Below are 27,119 nucleotides of genomic sequence, written 5' to 3'. Positions count from 1 at the left end.
AAGCCAGACGTTTGCAGGAATCTTCAAGATTACTTACACATCCATAACTGGTCTCTTGAGAAAATCCCTTTTGAGGATTGAGATAAATTACGAAGATTGAGTCTTTTACTTTTGTTTCTGTGGTTTCACAGTGATCCACATCAGAAGGAGCATTTATGAAAGCTTCATAGAAGCTTCAACAACCATCATGATGAGCTCATTTTCGCATGAGATTTCTGTATAATAATTGCAGTAGCATAGATGCTCCCAGAAGAAGCTATAAGAACAAGAAGAAAAGTTCATATTCCAAGAAGAAGCTGTCAAACTTGCAGTTTTAATCCAATATATGTCAAACTAACGCCAAAATGTTACTTTTTCAATTCCCTGTGCTCTGTTATGCCACATGATGTAGTGATGTCATCACCTCGGTGAGTGGTTGGGGTCAAAGGTCGGGGGGGTCACACAGAAATTGTAAAAGGTGTGTACATCAGTGTCAAACAGTGATAACATGAAGCAATTCAAAAACCAGGATGATGGAAGGAGTCGTGTGGTGGATCAAACCCATTGGTTTCCATGATGACAAATGTGGCATTGCCAAAGGCGTTCGCTCTACCGAGTGCCAGTCCTCTCTCATGAAATTGCAGTTTCACTCTGAATGAATCTAGTTTTCATAGAAGTCGAAGAACTCTGATGGTCTGGATGGTTGGTATTGTGACGCCTTCCAGGTAGGCAGTGAAAAGCTGCTTGGTTGTAATGTTGGTGGCTTGAATGCCTCGTTCAGAAGAATGAAAAAAGGGGGCCAAGTGTATCTCTCTGTTCAATTCAGGCCTTTTCAATCGCGTCTTTTGTGTTTTCTTTGACAAAGATGGAGAAGTCTTGCTGAGTAGTTGTGCTTTTTATCTTCATCTCTCTTTTTTTTTGATGCGGTCGTCTCCTGGCAGCTGCTCACTCCATTCAACCTCTGCATATAAGTTTGAAAATAGCAGCATTGTCATGTGAATCTTCACTCTGGGGTTGGAGATAATTGGATTGTCTGAAGACATTTGGTGTTTATAAATCCATTTTTTCCTCATCAAAGTATTGATAACAAACATGCTTGCAGATGAATCACATATTCAACTCCGCCTGCTGAATTATTATTGTTATTGGTGATTAATTCATAGCTGCAGAAGACAAAGATGAGGGGTTTACAAATGGTGGCGTAAGCCTCCTTCAGGGGGCGCCACCCACTCACAGCTCAGGCTCCTTTATGTGCATCAGTTGGGTGTTTCAATTGTTGTCATACATCTCTTACAGTGGTGTGTTTGTGAATCAACACATCCAGTAGGGGGCAGTGCAACATCCATGAAACATGTCAAACACTGCTCAAATTATTTGTCGTGTTCGTAGTATTTTTGGACATTTTCCACTTCCTTTTGCATCACCAGAGCCCAAAGCAGGTCATACGCTGTGTTTCAACTGTTTCACCTCTTGCCCTCAAGCAGGCGCTGCAGGGTTTTTTTCCCAAGAGACTTAATGGGGGTCAGATGATGCAAAATCCACTTTTTAATGGTTTTCCAACAGTACTAATCGTCCCCATACCTGGTACGACGCCCCAGAAGTGAAGAAAGGCTGTCTTCCCTCTCCCTGGCTTGTTTCAGGTTTTAAAAAGTGTGTTGCTCCAATCAGCCAATCAGAAATCAAGCCCTATATTGTGTCATCAGGGGTTCCAGCCAATCATAATCAACATAGGCTCCTCTCCTTTGACTCCTCCCACAACTACGCAGCTCTGCTCTGGCACATGGCACCACTAGAGAAAGTACTTCCTCCTCTTCCCAAGATGGGCGTGTGTGGGCGGAGCCAGTCCAGCTCACACAGACACAGCAGCGTCTGAATGCAGCCCCTATGATCCAATATTTAAATTGGGGGAAATCAAGGAGGAGCTTGAACTCAACATATTGTTTTTGGACCAACGAGACCATGTGAAAGTGTTGAAATGCTGGATAATATATCAACTTTAAGGAATCTAAGGATGAACTTTTGTTGCATTTTGGGGTTCCATCTAAACGACAATTGTACTGGGATCCACTGAAAATTTTTTTTTGAAAATGACTCCCAAGGTGAAAGTTTTTGAAAAGGCTCAGACTCCATCTTCCTCCAGCCAACAGAAACGCTGCAACTGTGCATGCACACCTCAACACTAGTAACTAGTAGTTGTGCACATGCTCAGTAGTTTGACAAATCAGAACAATGTTTTCAGTGTCACTGCTGTTGCTGTGGAAACCTACACCTTTTTCAAAACATTGCCATGTAAACGCAAAACAGTGTTTTCACCCTGAAACATTGTGGTATAAACGGAGGTAGAAATAGCCTGTAGGGTTGAATGCGAGTGTGTAGGAATGGGACAAATGTGAAAAATAAATGTTTCCATAAATGATTTTTTTCACATTATCAGACTTTCTAAACTAGGTTTCTTTCACTTGCTTTCTCTCAATTAGCGTGACATCATGAAGTGCAGAGCATCGATTCCATGGAGAATTGTCAGGCATGAGCTGTGCTCACTTTTAAACTAAAAAATAGCCATGGGAGACATTTGAAAATACGTTCGGCACAAATGATTTACTCACAGGAAAAATAAAAATTAAAGCTGCAAGCAGCATTGGTCGGGACCTCGAGATTGCCCGTCGGGGGGGTGGCTATGAACGGTTAATTAAAAAAAATATTATTTAAGCAAAAAAAAAAAAAAAAAAAAAATTAGTACTTTTATTTTGAAAATGCGGGGTCAAAACCAGGTAATTAGTTAGTGGTTTGTGACCGCAGCGCTCCCATTAGGCCACCTACCAAATTTCAGCTCAATCGGACAATGTTTGGTAGCATGCTAATGTGCATGCTATGCCGCAAGCTAGCGGATACACCTGAAAAGCTCAGTGTGGTACTCCCCAGGTTGCCCCGATCCCGAATCTGGTCTTACTTCAATTCTAGTGTGAATGACACTGCACTTATGGAACAATAAATGTTTTTCAAAAACTTCCACCGACATGAATTATATGGCCTCAGGCCAGGCCTCCTACGGAGGTCAATGTGGGACGATGGAGTGACCTGGTGGAGTGCCGGGCCTAGGAGGCCCGGCCTTTGTCGGCGTAAACGAAGGTGTGATTGATCCAGCAATAAAGGTTTTTCACAAACTCTCACCGACATGAATTACATGTCTCAGGCCAGACCTCGTACAGGTTTTGCATGTCCTCATGACAGGAGAACATGAGACATGAGAGTGAGGTCAGGTCACATGAGAGTAACCTGACCTGAGAATGACTGGTGAGGTCACTCTCAGGTCAAACTGCAGGATATGACAGGCTGTCAATCACACAGCAGTGATGAGCCTGAAGCTACAGGAAGCTGCCCATATATGGAGTGATGCACTGACCAATCACAGTGGAGAATTTCACAGCTGCGCCGAGCGCGGACACTCTGACGTCAGAGTGAGACAGGGAGGATTATATTAGAAGATTTTGCGAACAACTGCTCTTAATCTATACTTATCGGGGGAGTATGTGGACAAAAATACCATACTTTTGTAGGAATTTTTGTCCTCTTTAATACTGTCTGGGTTTGGAAGCAGTCAGAGGTAAACTTTGGACACCAGGGGGCGCTGTTTGGCAGGAACGGCAGATTTGGCTCCATCCGCTATAGTGTTAAGATTTCGGACGAGAAAAATGTTACTGTGTCGCTTTAACTCGTCATTCTGGGGACTTGTTGTGGAATTTTCCCCACATATGTTACATCCTCTTGTTCGGCAGGGTCTCGTGTACGTGGCGATGCCCTCGGTTTGTGGCTGAGAGTCACGGTTTGCAAACAGTTAAGAGTAGTTCGGGGAGTTGTAAATCGTTGATTTTCGGCGAGAATTTTCCGTTTCCCCATGTTAATGGATGACAGGAGCCAAAATGCCGTTTAGGGGGTGGGGAGCTTGGACGGCTAATAAAAATTAAACTGGACTAGGTAAGAAAAATTCCCTCTAAATATTTGTAGTAAACAATCTCCTCTATTTTTGTATATCTCAATTTAACCGATACGACCTTCGCCCTATGATGGTTTAGATTTTCCGTTTCGGCCTTTTTTTGCCTTTTTTGGGTGAACACCTTACTTTGAAAGGCAAATAGCGGCCTTCCTGTTGGAGTTAGCTCAAAAGTTAGAGCGCGTGAGTCGTAGGGCTCGAGTAGACGAACAAATTTCGTATTCGCGACATTTGTCTACGACATTCCTACGGACAGTGGCGGGCGATTGAAATTTTCTAGGTGGCGCTAGAGAGCCATTTTTGGACTTTCATGGAATTTTTTGACATGGTCACCGGCTCTATGCGATTTTTCACGAGTCTGCCAAATTTGGTCACGTAGTTTTCATGTTTAGGGGGTCAAATATGAGCGCAACGAAAAAGAAAAAAAACAAATTAAAGCTGCAAGCAGCATTGGTCGGGACCTCGAGATTGCCCGTCGGGGGGGTGGCTATGAACGGTTAATAAAAAAATATCTTATTTAAGCAAAAAAAAAAAATTTGTACTTTTATTTTGAAAAAACGGCGTCGGAACCAGCTAATTAGCTAGTGATTTGTGACCGCAGCACCCCCATTAGGCCACCTACCAAATTTCAGCTCAATCGAACAATGTTTACAAGCATGCTAACGGGCATGCTATGCCGCAAGCTAGCGGATACACCTGAAAATCTCAGTGTGGTACTCCCCAGGTTGCCCCGATCCCAAATCTGGTCTTACTTCAATTCTAGTGTGAATGACACTGCACTAATGGAACAATAAAGGTTTTTCAAAAACTTCCACCGACATGAATTATATGGCCTCAGGCCAGGCCTCCTACGGAGGTCAGTGTGTGACATGAGAGTGACCTGGTGGAGTGCCGGGCCTAGGAGGCCCGGCCTTTGTCGGCGGTGTGCGAAGGTGTGAATGATGCCATAAAGGTTTTTCACAAACTTCCACCGACATGAATGTGAGGGCCTCAGGCCAGGTCTCGTACAGGTTTTGCATGTCCTCATGACAGGAGAACATGAGACATGAGAGTGAGGTCAGGTCACATGAGAGTAACCTGACCTGAGAATGACTGCTGAGGTCACTCTCAGGTCAAACTGCAGGATATGACAGGCTGTCAATCACACAGCAGTGATGAGCCTGAAGCTACAGGAAGCTGCCCATATATGGAGTGATGCACTGACCAATCACAGTGGAGAATTTCACAGCTGCGCCGAGCGCGGACACTCTGACGTCAGAGTGAGGCAGAGAGGATTATATTAGAAGATTTTGCGAACAACTGCTCTGAATCCATAGTTATCGGGGGAGTATGTGGATAAAAGTACAATACTTTTTTAGGAATTTTTGTCGTCTTTAATACTGTGTGGGTTTGGAAGCAGTCAGAGGTAAACTTTGGACACCAGGGGGCGCTGTTTGGCAGGAACGGCAGATTTGGCTCCATCCGCTATAGTGTTAAGATTTTGGACGAGAAAAATGTTACTGTGTCGCTTTAACTCGTCATTCTGGGGACTTGTTTTGGAATTTCTCCCACATATGTTACATCCTCTTGTTCGGCAGGGTATCGCGGTCGTGGCGATGCCCTCGGTTTGTGGCTGAGAGTCACGGTTTGCAAACAGTTAAGAGTAGTTCGGGGAGTTTAAAATCGTTGATTTTGAGGGAGAATTTTCGGTTTCCCCATGTTAATGGATGACAGGAGCCAAAAAGGCGATTAGGGGGTGGGGAGCTTGGACGGCTAATAAAAATTAAACTGGACTAGGTAAGAAAATTTCCCTCTAGAGTTCAGTAGTAAACAATCTCCTCTATTTTTGTATATCTCAATTTAACCGATGCGACCTTCGCCCTATGAGGAGTTAAATTTTCCGTTTCGGCCTTTTTTTCCCTTTTTTGGGCGAACACCTTACATTGAAAGGCAAATAGCCAGCTTCCTGTTGGAGTTAGGCCAAAAGTTAGAGCGCGTGAGTCATAGGGCTCGAGTAGACGAAGAAGTTTCGTATTCGCGACATTTCTCTACGACATTCCTACGGACCGTGGCGGGCGATTGAAATTTTCTAGGTGGCGCTAGAGAGCCAATTTTGGACATTCCAGGAATTTTTTGACATGGTCTTCTGAAGACAGCGAGTTTTCACGAGACTGCCAAATTTGGTCACGTAGTTTTCGTGTTTAGGGGGTCAAATATGAGCGTAAGTGAAAAGAAAAATATATAATAATAATAATAAGAAACATTCGAAATACAATATAGAATTTCGCCACCAGGTAGTGGCCGACGCCCCCTTCGGGGGCGTCGGCCACTCTGAGAGGGTCAGGGGAGGTCCTGGATGAGTGTGGGGCCTCCTACGGAGGCCCCACACTTTTGGCGACGACGAAATCCAAAAGAGACCTGCCGTTGGCTGGGCTTGGGGCCCAGCCGTTGGCGAGGTCCCTAAAAATATATAATAAGAAACATTCGAAAAACAATATAGAATTTCGCCACCAGGTAGTGGCCGACGCCCCCTTCGGGGGCGTCGGCCACTCTGAGAGGGTCAGGAGAGTAACCGGATGAGTGCGGGCCCTCCTTCGGAGGCCCCGCACTGTTGGCGACGACGAAATCCAAAAGAGACCTGCCGTTGGCTGGGCTTAGGGCCCAGCCGTTGGCGAGGTCCCTAATAATGAAAAAAGAAAGTAAACCTTTCTGAGGTGAGAATAGCAAAAAGTCCCTTGAAGTCTGGATCTCAATAAAAATGTCGACGGATGGATAAAACAATGTGTGAGGATTAGGAGCAGGTGTATAGTTGAAAACCTGGATTGCTTATTGCTGGAGCAATTCTGTCCAAGGGCTCCGAGGTGAACAAGTCTTTGAAGTGAAGAGTGTGGAACTGCTTCCATTCTTTTACTTCAGTGTTACACAAACACCCACATGCAGTGCTAAACTAGAGCTAACTCGAAACAGTGAAGTACATCCAGCTCATCTTTTACATGTAAGTGTCTTCATTTTGAACTTTTACTTGTTTATGTGTATTGGGTGTATTTCACAAAACAAAGACAACCCACTACAGCAGGGTGTCAAATGCATTTCAGTTCAGGAGCTATATGAAGCTCAATTTCATCTTGAGGGCAACACTCGAGATGAAAATGAGTTCAGCTAAAATAGTGGCATAATAACCTGGAATTGACAAAACCATATTTTATGGCTCAATAGACTATGACATTTTAATTTTTTTAGTCCTCTTGTCCTCATGTGTGTCTGTTTGGTTATACTGAAAACTAAAAAACTGAAAATAAAATATTTAAAAGACTTTGCTATTTTTGAAACTATCACGGCTCACATAATTCAAATTCTCTATACTTTCCCCGTATTTTAAACGCAATATTAACAAGTGAGGCATTTGAAGGAAAAATTCTCATGATGTAAAGGTGGATCCAGTTTGTGTTAAACACTGGAGTCATAGTGTTTAGCTGTGGAAAAATATTTATGGTGTGTCCAAGTGATCGATAACTGTTGACATCATGAATGCCAGCAATGCACTGTGTGTGTGTGCGTGTGTGTGCGTGTGCGTGTGCGCGCGCGTGCGTGTGCGTGCGTGCGTGTGTGCGTGTGTGCGTGTGTGTGTGCGTGTGTGCGCGTGTGCGTGCGTGCGTGTGTGTGTGCGTGCGTGCGTGCGTGTGTGCGTGTGTGTGTGTGTGTGCGCGCGCACGCGTGTGTGTGTGCGCGCGTGCGTGTGTGTGTGCGTGTGTGCGTGTGTGTGTGTGTGTGTGTGTGTGTGTGTGTGTAAACAGCGCAGGATAGTAGAGTGAGGGTTTGGCGTTTGTGTCCCCAGTTCTCAGAGGATGTGCGGTCAGCGTGGCGGCAGCCAACACACACCTGCCCGCCGGAACATTTACACAAACATGTGTTTCTGTGTTTGTGTCTGGAGGTGAGAGGAAACACAGGAATCATGTGTTTGTGTAATTGTGTGGCATCAGATTATCCGTCAGAGATTGCACATATCCTTGAATACGTGTGTGTGTGTGTGTGCGCGTGTGTGTGTGTGTGTGTGTGGGCCTGCCCATCTGATAGGTTCTCTGCAACCTGGAGGCAAAATGTGAAGCGGCCCGATGTTTATTTAGTCCCTGTTCTTTTTCTCTTGGTAAAACACTAAAGGAAACATTGGGCATGTTCTTCCATTTATCTATTTTGTGTGTGTGTGTGTGTGTGTGTCCGGTTTTTGATTAGTCGAGCAATCATAAATCTGTCTGCTTTCAGCAGAAAACTAATTGACTGGCCAAGTTATCAAAGATTGCCTTTGTGTATTGCGAGGTGTGAAATTGGGAGGTTTGAATCAGCTTCAACTGCAGCCTTCATCCATCTTCTAGAGCAGGTTAATGGGGTCGATCCTGGCTGGAGGTGAGGTCGGCGTACTTCTGGAGACAGTCCAACACCTCTTGGCAATTTTGGCAACAACACTTCAGGTGATCACACATCATATTTGACATTTTCGTATCTGAAAAGTTTGGCTTTTAAATAGAAACGTTGTGAAAACATTTCAAGGGAAATGGCAAAAACACTAGAAATGATTCAGTTTGCATGTCGGGAGACAGGTTGGCAGGAAACGTTGTTATTGTCCACCGGCTAAGCATGTGCAGTAGCAGTGTTTCTGAAAAGTTACGATCGTAAACCCAAAACGCTACAATAGTAGTAGTTTTCACTTCAAAACGTCGTCGTGCAAACGGAGTAAAGTGTCAAAGTTTGATGGACAACATACAGTATTTGCTCGCCAGAATAATTTCTCTCTCCACTTGGATTCAGCACAAATTGCTCTTTTACAAAATAAATCAACTTCCTCACTCACTGTTTAAATGCTTCTGTTTAGAACATTAACAACAACTTGGAGCACGGGACATGTTCTGAACAGCTACAATGATTCAATTACACAATGTTTATGACACCATTAACAGCGTTGAAAATGAAACTGCTGGGAAAATTCCCTGCAACCCGACACTAAAATCCTCATGGTTCAATGTTATTTACTGCGTCTTATCACAACACTTACAGCAGGGAGAGAAGTTCCTGCAGTGACAGTAGACGAGGCCTCCAGCCTGATCATTACTGCAACTTTAGCAATATTCTACTACTTTAGTAGTTTATAATGCAATATCCAGTTTGTACAATATCTATGTTATGGTAGGTTTCAAATGATATGGCTACTAAAATAGAAATAAATAGAAACTACATCTGCAGTGCGTGTGTGTGCGTGTGCTCGCCCCCTAAGAAAAAGAATTGGCGCTGAAGCAAATGTAGCAGATGTGTTTGTGTGTGTACTCCAGCTATTTAGCAGCACTTTGAGGCAGCCACTACAGGCTAACATGCACCTAACTGAATCTTTTTTTTCTCTTAATTTAAATTAAATGATGATGAATTACACATTTGCAAGGCTCCCAGTGTGACGCTGTGGCTGCTTTAAGGTGAAACAGGAGTCTGTATGTCGTTCACTTTCTCCTGCATAGCACATAGCGCAGAGGCCTCCAGGCAAAACAGTCTGTTATAGTCACTTTTCATTCATTCACATGATTTAAACATGACGTTTACTTTATGATCAATCTTGCAGGTTTACCTTTTCATCTGGAATATTTATGTTTTACAAGCAGGGGTGCCAAACACAAGGCCCATGAGCCACAACCAGCCTGCATGAAGCTGGTTTGGACCCACAATGCAACAGCTATAGATGTTTATGTATATATTTCAGTAACACTAACCCTAACCCATGGTTATCATGGCACTATTTTACTGGTCCAGCCATTTGACACCACTTGTTTAGACCATCAAGCGCTTGTTTTTTTAAAATAAAAACATAGCTGCTGATAGCCTTGATGGAAGTTAGGTTATATTTACTTTACAGAATTGGTGGTTTTTAAGTCGCAGCTGCCGAGACCCCTAAAACAATCCAAGTCACTGCTTCATCTCAGACTCATGTTTCTAGGACTGTGCGAGGAAATTGGAGAACCCACTCAAACTCCTCACATACATGGGGAGAAGCTTCACACATCAAATCAAAGTGGAGATCTTCTCACTTTGAGCGCGACCCACTACACCGTGTGGTGAAGAATCATTCATCCAGCTGTAATAAAAACTTCATCCAGAGTTGGGCTGCAACAATGAATCCATAGAATTGATCAAATTCAATTATTAAAAGTGATGAAAACTAATTTCATTATTGAGTCGTTGTGTAGTGAGATATATGCACCACTCGCCATGTTGTGGAGCCGTTTACTCCACCTTTCGTGTGCGTTCCATAACGTAACATAACGTTCCATAACGTAACATAACGTTCCATAACGTAACATAACGTTCCATAACGTAACATAACGTTCCATAACGTAACATAACGTAACATAACGTTCCATAACGTAACATAACGTTCCATAACGTAACATAACGTAACATAACGTTCCATAACGTAACATAACGTTCCATAACGTAACATAATGTAACATAACATTCCATAACGTAACATAACGTTCCATAACGTTCCATAACGTAACATAACGTTCCATAACGTAACATAACGTTCCATAACATAACATAACGTAACATAATGTTCCATAACGTAACATAACGTTCCATAACGTAACATAACGTTCCATAACGTAAGATAATGTTCCATAACATAACATAACATTCCATAACGTAAGATAATGTTCCATAACGTAACATAACGTTCCATAACGTAACATAACGTAACATAACGTAACATAACATTCCATAACGTAACATAACGTTCCATAACGTAACATAACGTAACATAACGTTCCATAACGTAACATAACGTTCCATAATGTAATATAACGATCCATAACGTTCCATAACATTCCATAACGTACTATAACGTTCCATAACGTAACATAATGTTCCATAACGTAACATAATGTTCCATAATGTAATATAACGATCTATAACGTTCCATAACGTAACGCAACGTTCCATAATGTAACATAACGTTCCATAACGTAACATAATGTTCCATAACGTAATATAACGATCCATTATGTTCCATAACGTCATATAACGATCCATAACATTCCATAACGTAACATAACGTTCCATAACATAACATAACGTTCCATAACGTAACATCATGTTCCATAACGTAAGATAACGTTCCATAACGTAACATAGCGTTCCATTACGTAACATAATGTTCCATAACGTAACATAATGTTCCATAACGAAACATAACATTCCATAATGTAATATAATGATCCATAATGTTTCATTACGTTCCATAACGTTCCATAACGTTCCATTACGTAACATAATGTTCCATAACGTAACATAATGTTCCATAACGAAACATAACTTTCCATAATGTAATATAATGATCCATAATGTTTCATTACGTTCCATAACGTTCCATAACGTTCCATTACGTAACATAATGTTCCATAACGTAACATAATGTTCCATAACGAAACATAATGTTCCATAACGAAACATAACATTCCATAATGTAATATAATGATCCATAATGTTTCATTACGTTCCATAACGTTCCATAACGTTCCATTACGTAACATAATGTTTCATAACGTAATATAACGATCTATAACGTTCCATAACCTTCCACCCCTCCCTTCCTGAGAGTTTTCACTCCTCCCCTCCCTTAGCTCCGCCCCTGTGCTCTCCTGCTTCCTCCTCCTGGTCACAGCTGTTTGTCATTGTCATCAGTGTGTATTTAGTTCCCCTCTCTTGTAGCTCTGGTTGCCAGTTCGTCTGCGTTCTCACACCATTCATACCCGCCATTTTTTCCTCGTGTTGACTTTCTTCCTGCCGACTTCTCCTCCTGGATTTCCTCCTCTATCGCCTGTACTGGTTTTGATCTTGGACTTCCTGACTTCGCTTCTACTGTGGTTTTTATAATAAATACTTTTGAACTGAGCTTCTTGTCTGCCGAGCAATTGAGTTCCACGAACACTGACAAGTATATCTTATGAGACTGATAGAACTGAATTGGCTATCATTTCCTGTTAAGACAAGTGGAGCTCCAAGGTTCTGATACACATCAGATTTAATTTCAATAACATAATGAATAATTATCTTTAATTATTAAGCATTATCGATAGCCAACCACAACATAAATGGTTCCTAGTGATCCTTATGAGGTAAGAAATCCCTACAAGCTCTAAACATTAACACTGGGAGAACATGGACATTGTATTAGACAGACCACCAAGTTGAATTGTTAATGGTGACTGTCAAAATAAAACTACCAACTTTCAGGAGAATGTCTTAAGTGACTATAATGGAAGTTTTCTGTTTTGCCTCACAGTCCTCAACCCAAACAAATATGTGTTTGGATTGTAAGAGACATACGAGCTCTACACAGTTCAGCTCTGGTGTTCAAACCTGCAACATAATTGTTTTTTGAATAAGAAAAAAATACGTTCACTGTTAAGCTGTTGAAAGAAGTGTTGCCATGCATTCACTTGTCCAGTCTTCCATTGCAATCAACCAGAGCTTCACTTGCGTCCGTCTAGATTTATAAATCACTTAATCTGTCGAAGTACTGAGCTTGTTCCTTTCTCTGCTCAGAAACATCCTCGCCCTGCGCCCATCCAAGCCAGCGCCTCTGGTACAGGAGGACAATCTGGCCTGGCACCTCGTCTATAACTCAACCTGTTCAGCCAGCTGATGGCAGCAGCAGCCATTAGCCTAATCGCATTCAAATTATTCACTCGGGGACGCTAATTTATCAGAGAGGAAAGGCTCTGGCATGGGGATGTTGTGTATATCCATTCTGAAGGACTCGCGGTGCTCGCGGCTCATGTTCGCTGGAAAAAAGTTTGCAGCGTGTGTGTGGAAAACAACAAAATAACACTTGATAAGAAAGAGTTGTGATTTTGGAGGACGAGAGCTGAGAACGGTTGCTGCTCGGGGGAGAAAGTTGTGACTAAAACAGTTTGTTTTACATCCAGTCAGTGGGGCAGAGATAGCCAAGTAGCCAAAAGCGAAAGTGAAGTTACTGTTTCTGTGTCCGTGCATGAGGGACTGCTCTTTCTTTTGCGTGCGTGTGTCCGTGCGGACACACTGTGTGCATGCGTGCGTGCACGCAGGTGTACATTCAGTGCCTGAATCTTTCTGAGAGCAACTGGCTGCCTGATTCCACAGGCTTGTGTTCTGTGCATGAGCTTCTGTTTACTTGTGTGTGTGTGTGTGTGTGTGTGTGTGTGTGTGTGTGTGTGTGTGTGTGTGTGTGTGTGTGTGTGTGTGTGTGTGTTGATGAGCAGCCTCCAGGGTCCATTATGTGACAGCCTCACTGCAGGAAAGCAGTCAGCCAGATAACTTATGAAAGTGGTTTAGAGCAAAATTGAATCCACAACTTATGAATTCTTAAACTTATTACACCTCTGTGAAGATTTCTAAACTCTGAGACATAACAACAATGACCTCCTTTCCGCCGTCACTGCTGGGAAGAGGACTGATTTCGAAGCATTACCAATGGGAAAGAGCTGCATATTTCAGGGGTTTTTTTTGGAGGGCAAGGAAATGTGTCATGTATGGAAATAGTTTGGAGGTGAAACAGCTTTATGAATTGATGACTGTCGGAAGGTTGGCGTACCGAATGTGATGTGGTGGAAAAACGCTGCAGACAGGAACACTGTTGAAAGCTTCCTGTAAAAATATTACAAACATTCATCCATTCAGCTTAGGCCTTGATTTATCAAACCTCAATCCCAGCTGACTGTGGACAAATCAGTGTCAATCCTGAACAATCTAGCTGTTCATCCATCAATCCTTCCATCCATCCATTCACTCACCCAACCAACTAAACCATCAACTGATGGAGCATCCATCCATATATTGTTTCATCCATCAACCCACCAACAAACTAACCAGCCATCAACTAGTGGAACGTCCGTCCATCCAACCATCTTCTACAACGTCTTTCTCCAAGTTAAGAGAATCTGACACCAATAGGAGGCAGGTCCCAGCCTGGGGAGATCACCAGTTCACTAAAGAGGAAGTTCAGTTCAATTCATCACACAGGCTTTGTAGACGCAGATACAGACCAAGCTACACACACACACACACCTTCACACCTAGGACCATTCACCAACAGCAAAATTTGGACTTTGGGATAAAACAGAAGTATCTTAAGAAATCACAGGGAAAATAGAAACTTTAAACAGAAAGACAGATAATTGAACCCAGAACTTGAACCAAGAACATGTCATTGTGAGGTAATAATGCATGCCTCTGCACCACACTGCTGTCATATCTTAATATACCCAAATTGATATGTTGAAACACATAAAATGTACTTTAACATTCATGTTCGCCAGGTTAGGCTTTACTAGCCACAAGGTCTTTGTGCGAACACATTTCAAGTGTGACGGAATCCTAAATAAGCTGTGTCACTGAGCCACCGCAATGGAATTAGTTTTCCGAACAGCCGGAAAATTAAACAACTAGTTAAGCTTAGTGTCAGTACAAAGTAATTAGTTTTGGTTTGCTGCAGGGCGCCGATAATAGAACTAACTTCTGCCGTTTCTTTACCAAAGAGAAATTGATAGGAAACTCAGGAACTAAGTGTGAATGTAATTTAAAAGGAGGCTTAAAAGTGCAACTTCGAGGATAATAGCTTTTGCGGGACGTTTCCCCACAAAGCCCTTCCCTGTTGATCATAGGAAGCTAGTTCAAAATGCTGTTTCAGGTGCCAGAAAGCATTAAAAGTACATATTTACAAGTTTCACCAAAGACCTCGATGTTTAAGTTGCAGTGGAATTGTCGTTGATTATAATGCAACTTAATGACACTTCTGGAGTTGGTAATGAAATAAGATGAAGTGAGGATTATGAATTGTTAAAGTTCCTTCACCCCTCTGAGGGAACAAACGTTGTAAAGTAGGACACATCGTCTCCCTCAGAGCCACAAAAACAACAACAAGCCTGGGCTGCATCGTCAAAGCTGCTGTCAGACTGAGTTAGAGTGTGGCTTCGCAAAATATTCAATTTTCTTCATTCATCTTTGATGAGGCCTTGAAATAAGTAGGTTAATGTCAATGAGTTCAAAAGTAAAAACTAAAATGATGGCTGACAGTGATTCTTCACCAAAAATATTGTTTTTTCAGATGTGAACAATGAGTCCGTTCGTCCCTTTTAGTCAATATGAGGCTTTGGCAGCAATAAGGACAACAAAAAAACTTGGATATCTCCAAACTTGTGCAAAATCCTTCAGTTCAGTTCTGTTTTCACCTCAAGGTACAAATCAAGAGATAGAATCTCTCCTGTAGGTCCTGGGTCAACCTCTGGTTCTCCTGCCAGGTGGTTGTGCTCCCTGGGTGTCTCAACAGGAAGTGACTTGCAGGTCCAAACCAACTCTGATGGCTCCTCTCAACGTAGATGCGAAGCAACTTAGCCGAGTCTCCACTGGGTGGTTGAACTCCTCATTCAGTCACAAAACGTGATTCCTGTGGGAAAAGTCATTTCTGTTGCGTCTGTCCAGGTTCTCAAGCTTTTGGGCAAAAAATCTAGTGTTCATGTTGATCGGTGAAGATGGGAATATGGACTGAGTAAACACAGAGCTTTGCCTTCCTGGAGCTACTTGCATGTAGGGCTGGGCGATATGGTCTCAAATCAATATCAGGATATATTGAGCAGTTCACCTTGATAACGATAAATGGACGATCATTACTCCACTGCACCCCTGCACAAAAACACGTTTGGCCACTAGATGTAGCAGTTATATTGATAGTATGACTCCCCAGGACCTATTTATTGCCACTTTAATGGATTGTATAACTACACTGTCTGAAAATCAATGCAATGCACAAAAATACAAAACATGTATTTTTAGTTAAGATTTATTGAAGAGCTGATAAGCACAGCTTATTTGAAATGAGAATGACTGAATACATTTAAAAGTATAAAATAACTTAATTTCCTTGTGTAGGGATTTCTTACCTCATAAGGATCACAAGGTACTATTTATGTTGTGCTGTCCACCCACGGGGTACCATCTATGTCGCATTTGGCAGTTTCGCAATCAATAATGATTAGAAAAATTATATGTATTTACAATGAAAACAAATAAAACACCGATTCTAACTACCTATATACAGCTTGGTGTGTGTGTGTGTATGTGTGTGTGTGTGTGTGTGTGTGTGTGTGTGTGTGTGTGTGTGTGTGTGTGTGTGTGTGTGTGTGTGTGTGTGTGTGTGTGTGTGTGTGTGTGTGTGTGTGAGAGACAAAGAGAGAGAGATGGAACTACAAAACAAGATGGCGGATCACAAGAAACTCCATTCAAATGGAGGTTATCAGAGAACAGGAAGTCTGTCCTGGGTCTCCACCATGTGCTGGAGAACAATGGAACATGGAAGCTAGTCTTTAGCGTCTGCTTCCTGTGTGTCTCTGCTAAAGGACCATTTCTAGAATGACTTGATGTGAATGAGACTTGTTTTGTAAAACGTCAGGAGTCGTCAGATGGTGTTCAGTTACTGTGTGATGTTGTCTTTGATGTGATATGTGTAGGATTGTGAGTTAACTAGTTAGTAAAGCAAAGATTAGCATGCAGACCCTGTGTCTGTGGCAGAGCTAACGTTGGTTTACAGGTTGATAACTGCTCCTAATATCATTATCTATAGAACTCAATCACTGTAACAGAATCAACACATCTTCATAAAGTTAAACAGTTCTATCATAGCATCAGGTTTAACTAATCTCAGGTAAAGCCCAGTTGTTGTTCCCACTTCCTTGAAGGAGTTCGGTTGTTGTCCTGCTGGAGGGAAGCTGGTGTCTTCTCCTGTAGTTAGCACCTCCTGCTAACTGTGGTTGCTGGTTCTGCAGGCTGAGGAGAAGAAGATGAAGTTGATGTTTCAGGAGTCCTTCTTTGCAGCTCCTGGTTGTTCCTTTTGTCCAGACTGAGGAGCTGGTCGCTCAGGTCTGTGATGGTTTTCCTGCTGGTTGAGGAAAACACAAAGAAGTTCTGTGAGGCGTCGTTTCCCTGGTCCGTCCTGGAGGAACTGGTTGGTTTTCCTGGTTGATGGAGATCAGACTTTGGGTGCTGGTCTCTGGATCAGGTGAAGGTCTGACCCTCGTGGTGGGTCAGCAGAGGAGTTGAGGAGTGAAGGCCCTGGTTGCAGGCCTCTGGTGTTAGCTGTGCTAACACTGGGTGAGTGTTAGCTGTATGGTAATGCTGGGTGAGCTGAGCTGCTGGGACACAGCTCCTCCCTGGTGTTCACAGGGGAAAGACTCGGGGGAAGACTCTCTGAGGAGTCTGTTCCAAAGGCTTTTAATGAAGGAGGGGGAATTCAAAGGTGTCGAACTCTGGGGCCTCAACCAATCGGTGACTGGCTGAATGCATGGGGGAAGTCAGCCTCCTCTGAGCAGAAAGGGGGGAGGATGCATGCATGGGGCAGCAGTGGCAAAATGACCCCCCCTGCTGGGTGTGACGCTCAGGCAGATTCTTCAGTCAGAATTCGTGTCATGACTGTGTATCATGACAAATGAAGATATCTTTCCTTAGAAAGAACCAACTTTCTGTGGTCTTGTGAGATCCCAACACTTGCAAAGTATTAAAAATATAATCTCTGATGAACAAATTCGGAATATGGGTATTACATAGAGTTTACTTGAAAATGGCCACATTAAAGTTGTTAAGTAATCAGGTTCTCTATGACGAGCGAAAGAAGTTGCATCCCTTGTAAACTTCAGAGCATGTAATACATGTGTCAGGCTTTAAGGGGCACAGTGACACACCAAACACACCCAAAACACAGAAGAAGACACACCACAGAGAAATTTAGAAGGAGACTCCTTCTCATAAACCACCATATAACTCTAGTTCCATAGGTCTATGGCTCCACTCCTCCTGCTGCTAGCGTCAATCATTTCTGCAGCTCCAGTGGAGCTTGTCGTGTCTGATTGTTGTGGTTATTTCATCACGGACCGCGGTGGGGGGAGAGAGGGACGATTATGTCATCTTTTTTCAACAGATGATCATCTTTGCCGACTTTGCCGTCCACACCCCGGGGGGGTTGGACAGCACAAGCCGGGGTTTTAAACCGAATTTACCGAAATGGGCAAGATGACGTCGGTAATTTTCATAAATGTCGATATCTGTACATTTTTAGTTTATCACCCAGGCCAACTTGCACGGCCCTACAATCAATACCTGATACTTCCTCCTATCGCTCATGAAATCTCACCCTACCTGAAGTTAAGCAGACCATCTTTTGCATTTCAGAACCATGGCTGAGAGTCCCGTCACATGGCAACGTGAAAAGCAAAACTTTCATTGCATTTTGTTGGTGTTCTTCTCTCGATGGAGGATTTTGATCCCGAGGTGCTGAACAAAGCTTTGTTCTTGTCGCTGTCGCAGAGTTGAATAAGAAAACTTGATATTGAACTTTATCTTATTTATTCATTTTATGTCTTTGCTCTGTTTACTATAGTACCTGTTTTATTGAATGGTCTTAATCACATTTTATTTTGGCGACTGCTTCTATCTCTTTAAGGTTTATTTTTATTATCTGTGCTGAATGTGTGTGTGGTTTCATTAGAGAAACAAACAACAGCACCAACAAGTTGTCCAACATGAAAATTATATCGTTTTCAATGTTTCTGCTGTTGCCATGTAGACGTGAACATTTTCTGAAACAAAAGCACTAAAACAATGCATTTCCATGAGAAACATCGTGTTAACAGGACCTGAGACGTGGACGTGACAAACCAACCTCAAACTGCTTACTGGAGGCAAATGAAAATGTCATGATATTTCTGAATTCATCATCTGCAAATCATAAAGATACAGACGCTGCCTCATAAACAGTCATTGTTACTTTTTGTTCTTGTTTTTCTTTCAGTCTATGTTTTGGATATTCCCCTGTCCTTCTGTGAAAAATACAAACAGACATTCTTGGAAAATGGTTCCAAAACAGAATCCAGCCTGCAGACATAGAAACAAAAGTAAATAAAAGAAAGAATTGCAGGCACACATTTGTCAGCCGGTGGCTCACGTGTGGAAAATACCTGAAGCTCGTCCTGTTTCCTGCTCACTGGCACCGCCTGCACGCCAAGAGCTGCTGTGTTTTCATGCCTGAGAGGAAGGGACTGTTGGAACCAATAAAACAGCCTCCGAGCTTCAGCAACTTTGTCACTGACTTGCATTTTCTATGCTTGGTTTCAAGTCATTTTCAACAATGACAAATCCAAAACCTTTTACTATCTTTCATCCCAATTCTTTACTGCTCACAAGCTCATTTCTAAAAAAAAAAAAAAGATCCTTTTCACAAGTAATGGAGAAAAGAAAATTGCTTTTACACAAAGTAATTGCAAATGTCTATTGTGAACACTAGGGCTGGACAATATGGTTGCGTCTGTCCAGGTTCTCAATCTTTTGGGCAAAAAATCTAGTGTTCATGTTGATCGGTGAAGATGGGAATATGGACTGAGTAAACACAGAGCTTTGCCTTCCTGGAGCTACTTGCATGTAGGGCTGGGCGATATGGCCTCAAATCAATATCAGGATATATTGAGCAGTTCACCTTGATAACGATAAATGGACGATCATTACTCCACTGCACCCCTGCACAAAAACACGTTTGGCCACTAGATGTAGCAGTTATATTGATAGTATGACTCCCCAGGACCTATTTATTGCCACTTTAATGGATTGTAAAACTACACCGTCTGAAAATCAATGAAGAAAATACAAATTAAACACTTTTGGTTAAGATTTATTGAAGAGCTGATGCGCACAGATTACTTTAAATGAGAAGGACTGAGACTTTGTCTGTATTGCACCTGAAAACCCGAGATTTCTCCACAGTGTAGGGAGTTCTTACCTCATAAGGATCATTCAGTACCATTTATGTTGTGTTTGGCTATCGATAATGATTAATTATGTTATTGAAAATGTAATCTGATCTGTATCAGAACCTCGGAGCTCCACCTGTCTTAACAGGAAATGATAGCCAATTCAGTTCTATCAGTCTCATAAGATATACTAAACAGTTCATCAGGAATTTGAATTAATAGTTAAATTAATTACAATTACCAGAATTAACAGTAAAGCTTGAAGGATTTTGGAGTTCTTAACACAGAAGAGGTCGACATTTCATTCACCTTTGTGCACATTAATAACACAGCAAGTATGATTCCAAAAATATATTTATTTACAATGAAAACAAATAAAACACAGATTCTAACTACCTATATACAGCTGGGTGTGTGTAGGTGTGTGTGTGTGTGTGTGTGTGTGTGTGTGTGTGTGTGTGTGTGTGTGTGTGTGTGTGTGTGTGTGTGTGTGTGTGTGTGTGTGTGTGTGTGTGTGTGTGGAGAGAGAGAAAAGAGAGAGAGAGGTGGAGGGACTGTGTGTGAGAGAGACGTGATTTAACTACAAAACAAGATGGCGGATCACAAGAAACTACATTCCAAATGGTAGTTATCAGAGAGCAGGAAGTCTGTCCTGGGTCTCCACCATGATTCTCCTGACCCTCTTGATCCACCTTCTCAACTTCCCAGATAGCAGCACCAACAACACACGAAGGAGGAAGGATAGTGTTCCAGTTCAGTAGACGTAGGCGAGGCAAACTGGTGAGAGAGCGTCTGGCTTCACATTTCTGGACCCTAGACGGTAGGTGAGTGTGAAGTTGAACCGTCCGAGGAAGAGGGCCCACCGAGCCTGATGTGAATTGAGCCTGCGGGCAGAACGAAGACAGGACAAGTTCTTATGGTCCGACCATACCAGAAAAGGTTGAGAGGCCCCCTCCAGCCAATGTCTCCACTCTTTGAAGGCCACTGCCAACAGCTCACGATTCCCCACGTCATAGTTCCTCTCTGCTGGGGAGAGTTGCTGAGAGAAGGCGCAGGGGTGCAGCTTCCGATCAGGCGGTGAGCGCTGAGAGAGTACGGTGCCAATGCCAGACTCAGACGCATCCACTTCTACCACAAGCTGAACTGTGGGATCAGCAGGACAGAACACAGGGGCAGATAAACAGGTGCTTTAATTGAACAAGTACAGCATTGGCTTCGTGCGACCAGGTGACGGGAGCCTTGACAGATGCAAGCTTAGCGAGGGGAGAAGCAACTCTACTGAAGTTGCGAATGAATCTCCTGTAAAAGTTTGCAAAACCCAGGAATTTTTGCAACTGCTTCCTGTTAGTGGGTGGGGGCCAGTCAGTTACAGCTTTAACCTTTGTTGGGTCTGTCTTGATTTGTCCCTTCTCTGCCACAAATCCAAGAAAACCGACTGAACTGAAGTGGAATTCACACTTTTCTGCTTTAACAAAAAGTCTGTTCTTTAGCAGTCGTTGCGAAACAAGTCTTAGATGTTGAACATGTTCTTGGAGAGAATGTGAAAGAATTTAAATATCTAAATAAACAAACATATCTGTTCAACATATCACGTAAAACATCATTGATTAGGTACTGAAACACAGCCGGTGCATTTGTCAGGCCAAATGGCATAACCAAATATTCGAAATGTCCTAAAGGGGTATTAAATGTAATTTTCCACTCATCACCTTCTTTAATTCCCACCAAGTGGTAGGTGTTGCGGAGGTCAAGCTTTGTGGAAACTGAGGCTTGGTGAAGTGCGTTGAAGGCTGTGTCAATGAGTGGGAGAGAGTATTTGTTCTTAACTGTAATGTCATTTAAACCGCTGTAGTCAATGCATGGCCGCAAGGTCTTGTCCTTTTTATCCACAAAAAATAATCCAGCCCCCACAGGAGACGACGACTGACTGTGTATCAGGACACATGAGAATTGTCATTCCTTAGAAATGAACAAACTTTCTGTGGTCTTGTGAGATCCCAACAGCCCTATTGAGTACTCTTTCACAAAGTTGTGCTGAGGCAAAGCAAATTGTGGTTGTCTGTGATTGTGTGGCAGCCATGTTTTTTCAACCCAGTCGACGTTCCACCCTCCCTTTTTTTCAATAGCAGCTGGAATTTTACCATTTTCAGACTGACCACAGCTAAATATAAACTTCAAATGAGGACCTAATTGTTTCAGGTTTTAATTTTGGAGATGTTTCCACTCTTGTCTGTGTTTCTTTTTTTTCTTTTTTTTTGGAGGGGAGGGCGGGGGCTTTAACTTGGATTTAACATCACTTTTAAAATGTCCATTCTGTGCATTTAACTGGGCATTTTATAGGCATGGTTTTGGATACCTGTGGCAATCTGAGCAGATGGGAAACAATTGTTCTCACATACAGTATTGACATTGATCAATTAACAGTTTTTCCACACAACCCTCTGTTGTCAGATCACTTCCTGATATCATTCAAATTTACATTAACTGACATTATAGCCCCTGAAAATAAACTGAAATATAAGAGATATCTATCAGACAATGTTGGAACCAAATTCAGGGAAGTTCTCCACCAATACTGACTTCAATACCATCGTGGATCCAGCAGTAAACAGCTGCCACACCATCAGCCCTACTCAGGTTGAGTGGTTGTAGATGGACCAGCAGTAAACAGCTGCCACACCTTCAGCCCTACTCAGGTTGAGTGGTTGTAGATGGACCAGCAGTAAACAGCTGCCACACCTTCAGCCCTACTCAGGTTGAGTGGTTGTAGATGGACCAGCAGCCTTACTTCGCTCCACACTTGATTCTATTGCACCCTTGAAGATAAAAGCAACAACTTCAGAGGATGGTATAATTTTAAACAATTATACCATGGTATAATGATAATCTGAGAATTCTAAAGAAATCAACATGAAAATTATAGAAGAAATTGTACGTAACGCAGTTAGAAGTATTTCCAACAGCCTGGAGAGATAGTTTGTTAATCTATATTAAAAAAAAAGTCCCTTTACAAAACATGAAATTCCTAGTATTCCTCCTTAAAGGTATACAGGAGGATTTTCAGGAATTTTAGGAAAGAACCGCCCTCTCCACCGTTTGAAAAAAATGCGCATGCGCAACGCTGTACCTGCTCCCGAGACGGAACGCCTACTAAAACGTGTGCGAGAGACGTGACGAGCCCAGTTGTCCTCGTGCACGCTCTGTTTACAAGTCACAAGTCGGCATCGCTCACATAAGCTCACTTTACAAGAAGATTTGCACCAGAGGGGGTGAAACTGTGTAAAAATGTCCCAGAATAATGCGTCGGGTCGGCCAGCGGCATGATGAGAACCGTGTGGAGTGAGCTGCAGGGACGAGCACGTACGACGGGCTTACGTCATATATCACCAGAATGATTGACAATTGGGAGGACCAGTTATTTTGATGATCCACCCGGAAGAAGAAAATCCTCTACTATACCTTTAATAGAAGAAAACAAGAACAATCCTAGATTTCTCTTCAATACGATAGCCAAAACAACAAATAGTCACAGCTCTGTCGAACCTCATATCCCTTTAACTTTGAGCAGTACTGACTTTGCAAATTTCTTTAATAACAAAATTCTAACTATGAGGGATTAAATTAAAGAGTCACTGTGCCCATGAGATTTGCTGCTGATTTTTAATAATAATGCATTGGTTTTATATAGCACTTTTCTGGGCACTCAAACACACTTTACATTACATTGCATGATTCATTCATTCCGTACTGGATGGTGGTAAACTACATCTGTAGCCACAGCTGCCCTGGGGCAGACTGATGGAAGCGAGGCGGCCATTTTGCGCCATCGTCCGCTCCGACCACCAACCATTCACTCTCACAGGCAGCGCAGGGTTCAGTGTCTTGCCCAAGGACACTTCGGCATGTGGGCAGGCATAGATGGGATTGAACCTGCAACCTTCCAATTGGGAGACGACCGCTCTACTAACTGAGCCATACCGCCCCTATAATTCTTATTTTCTGCTATTGTTTTGTGTCATCTTGTTTTTGCTTTTGTTATCATTGTTGTGATTGTTTTGCTTTTTGTTTTGTTGTTGCTCAGGCTGGTTTAATCTCATGACAGTTGGAAAACATTTGGATCAGTGTGATTACTGTATTATTAAAAAGAAAAAAAGAAAGAAATATATATAGCACTATGTCAGGTTTAGGCTACAGACATTTATTAAATCTGCAAGAAAGAAGAAGACAACACGAATGAGCTTTGATTACTCGCGAGGAGAATGGCCTAGGAGCGTGTTCAGATCACACCTCCTACCCACTCTGAGCTTCAGACCATTTCTCCTGCGGTTTTATTTCATTAAACAAAGGGGAGGGTTTACAGGATACACATCATAGAAACAAAATATTCTGTGAGTTTTAACAGTTTATCAACTATGAATACAATCAAAGGACATCCCGCGCATGGGACGTCGAGATGGCAGCTGTGTGGAAGACGTGGCTCATCTTGTTTATCAGCCTCGGTCAGGTTGACCTGCTCAGAACATGTGATTAGTGAGCAGCGCCTGAGAGGCGCTGCTAAGAGAGAATACACAGAAATAAGATAGAACTTGAATATGAATATAATTAAGGACGAATATGGCAACTATATATAAAATTACTCTGACACACTAACAAGGTAATTGTATATATCTCCCCACCAAGTCTATCTCTCTGTCTTTCCTCTCCTCTCCTTTAACTCACACATTAAACAAATCTGCAGGACGTGCCTTTGTTCACCTACGCAGTATTTCCAAAATTAGAAACATGCTGACTCCGAGTGATGCCGAAAAACTAATCCACGCATTTATTACTTGGAGAGTAGATGACTATATCTCCCTATTATCAGGGTGTCCAAATAACTGCTTAAAAAGTCTTCAATCAATTCAAAATGCTGCAGCGAGTCCTGACAAGGACCAGCATAAGAGATCACATCACTCCAATACTAATCTCTCTTCATTGGCTCCCTGTTAAATCTAGAATAGAATTAAAATCCTTCTTCTAACCTATAACCCTCTTAACAACCAGGATCCATCATATCTTATAGAACTGTTAGTCCCGTATCTCCCAAGAAGAATACTTCATTCTCAGAGTGCTGGCTTACTGGAGGTTCCTAGGTTTTCTACAGGACTCTAGGTTCTCAGTACTGCCCCCTGGAGGTTCCTAGGTTTTCTACAGGACTCTGGGTTCTCAGTACTGCCCCCTGGAGGTTCCTAGGTTTTCTAAAAGTAGAATGAGAGGCAGAGCCTTCAGCTCTCAAGCTCCCGTCTTGTGGAACCAGATCAGTTTCAGTTAGGAGGCTGAAACACTCTCTACTTTTAAGACCAGACTCAAAACATTTCTATTTACTAAAGCTTAAAGGTAGGGCTGCTTTAAAACACTCCTTCCTCGCGTCTCTCTCTTCCTCTCGCTCTCGCTCTACCTCTCGCTCTAGGTAGAGAGAGTGGTAGACAGCTCTCTCTACCTCTCTCTCTATCTCTCTATCTCTCTATCTCTCTCTCTGTTTCTTGCCGATTACCCGAATCAAGGTTTGTATCTCTCTGTCTTCCTCTCCTCTCCTCTCCTCTCCTCTCCTCCACCTCTCCTCTCCTCTCCTCTCCTCTCCTCTCCTCTCCTCTCCTCTCCTCTCCTCTCCTCTCCTCCACCTCTGACTCTGGTTTCTGCAAAGGTTTCATCCTGTTAGAGGGAGTTTTTCCTTTACAGATTTGCAAATAAACCTGCTTGCTCATGTGGATCCGTTGGGTTTTTCTCTTTTCTCTGTTAAAAGCACCGAGGAATGACTGTGTTGTATTTGGTGCTATATAGATGAAGTTGAATTGAATTGATGTCCATGTTTTTCTGTACAGACCTGTACTCCCTCTCTGAATCTACATCAACGCTTTTTAAGTCTTCAAATCACAAATAACGTCTCTTCTGTCTCGTCTCTCCCTAGATGATGGGCCCTATGGGAAAAGTAAAGATATCTCTGGACCAGAGCATACCATGACCTCGAGAAGACACAGTATCCCAGGTATGAGCAAATGTTTCTGCAAAACAAATTGGTATGGAGAAAACTTAACAGCACAAAGTACTTGGCCTGTTGTTGCTCAGCAGTCAGGGAAACATAATCTTTTGATCAGAGCACCATAAATACGGAGGAAAACTGGATCCACACTGCATCCATATTGTGTTGGACAAACGGGAGTGCAAAGTGGAACTCCAAAGTTTAAATATACAGAAGTGTGTGTGTTGCTGTAAACTGTGTCAACCAGAGTCAGAATCACCAGACTGCAGCATCGTAACGATCTGCAGTCTGGACTCGTCCCAGATGAAGACCCAAAGAGTTTGCCATTGACAACACTGCTGTACTGGATTTGTTTGACACATTGAGTAAAGGGTCAAAAAAAGAAGAAGAAGAAGAAAAAGTGCTGCTTGTTTTCTCTGGAGCTGCTGGAATCGCTGTCGTACGTCTTTCACACACGTGGCAGGGTGACCTGATGACTGCACAGGCAGCAAGCAGGTCAAAGAGCTTCTGCAGCATCAGTGAGGCTGTTACAAACTCTTCCACACAACCTACAGTCTATTGCAGTGGCTCCAGATCTGCATCCATAGCTTTAAAAAAATATAGACTCATAAATTTAAAATAAAACTCTATATTAAAATGTGCATTCCACAATGATCCTAATCTCCAGGATGAAAAGTAAACAAAAAATTGAATAGATAAATTAATAAACAAAACAATGAAAACAACCAGAATAGCTGGAATTGGTAAAACCAGACAAAATAGATAAAAGTACCAAAAACTAAAATAGTAATAAAAATCAAAAAATCATGGAAAAATGGTCAAACTAAAATGATTAAAACTGCTGTGATAGTGTTTTTCTTTTCATTTCATTTTCAAAAGAAATAAAGAAAAGAAAAAAAACAAAAAAAGAATAGGGAAAAAAAAACATTAAAATTAAGGAGAAAACATGAAAAAAATACTGCAAATAAAGTTATAAGCATTAGGAAATTGACATCAGATCGGTGGTGCGGCAACAGTATCCAGTCTGATACTGCACCAAGTACTCAGAAAACGATCACGGAAACAACCTGGTGAGTATCACATGACGTCGTGTGTCAACTATGTCTCGGCAAAAGAGCCGGAGCGACGTAGGCAGTGCCCAGATTGACAGAAGTAAGACGGACTGTAAATTATGTTTTGACAAAATATCAAGAGGAGGAGAAAGATAGTTGGTACAACACCAACAACTTCATCATATACATTATATTTTCACCAGCAGAGTTGACTTTATACGACTTAATACATACTTGTAAAGTACTTGGTTTTTTGTGAGTAACTAAATCATCCCACTTGAAAAGTGGTGATA

The 27,119-nt window shown here is 42.2% G+C and overlaps 1 protein-coding gene across 1 annotated transcript in view; it reads left to right on the top strand.

Annotated features, from left to right (window-relative positions):
* The window catches only part of grip2b (glutamate receptor interacting protein 2b), a gene marked incomplete at both ends in the record, with an annotated part of 385,376 nt that overhangs the window by 203,220 nt on the left and 155,037 nt on the right, over positions 1-27,119 (top strand). The window contains one exon of the mRNA XM_080495600.1: positions 25,703-25,780. Coding sequence (XP_080351726.1) covers positions 25,703-25,780 — 78 coding nt within the window. The remainder of the gene's footprint in view (positions 1-25,702; positions 25,781-27,119) is intronic.

Source organism: Blennius ocellaris (genome assembly GCF_963422515.1).
Source record: "Blennius ocellaris genome assembly, chromosome: 4".
NCBI lineage: Eukaryota > Metazoa > Chordata > Actinopteri > Blenniiformes > Blenniidae > Blennius > Blennius ocellaris.
The sequence above is the reverse complement of the archived record's forward strand: the minus strand, read 5'-3'. Positions and strand labels throughout refer to the sequence as shown.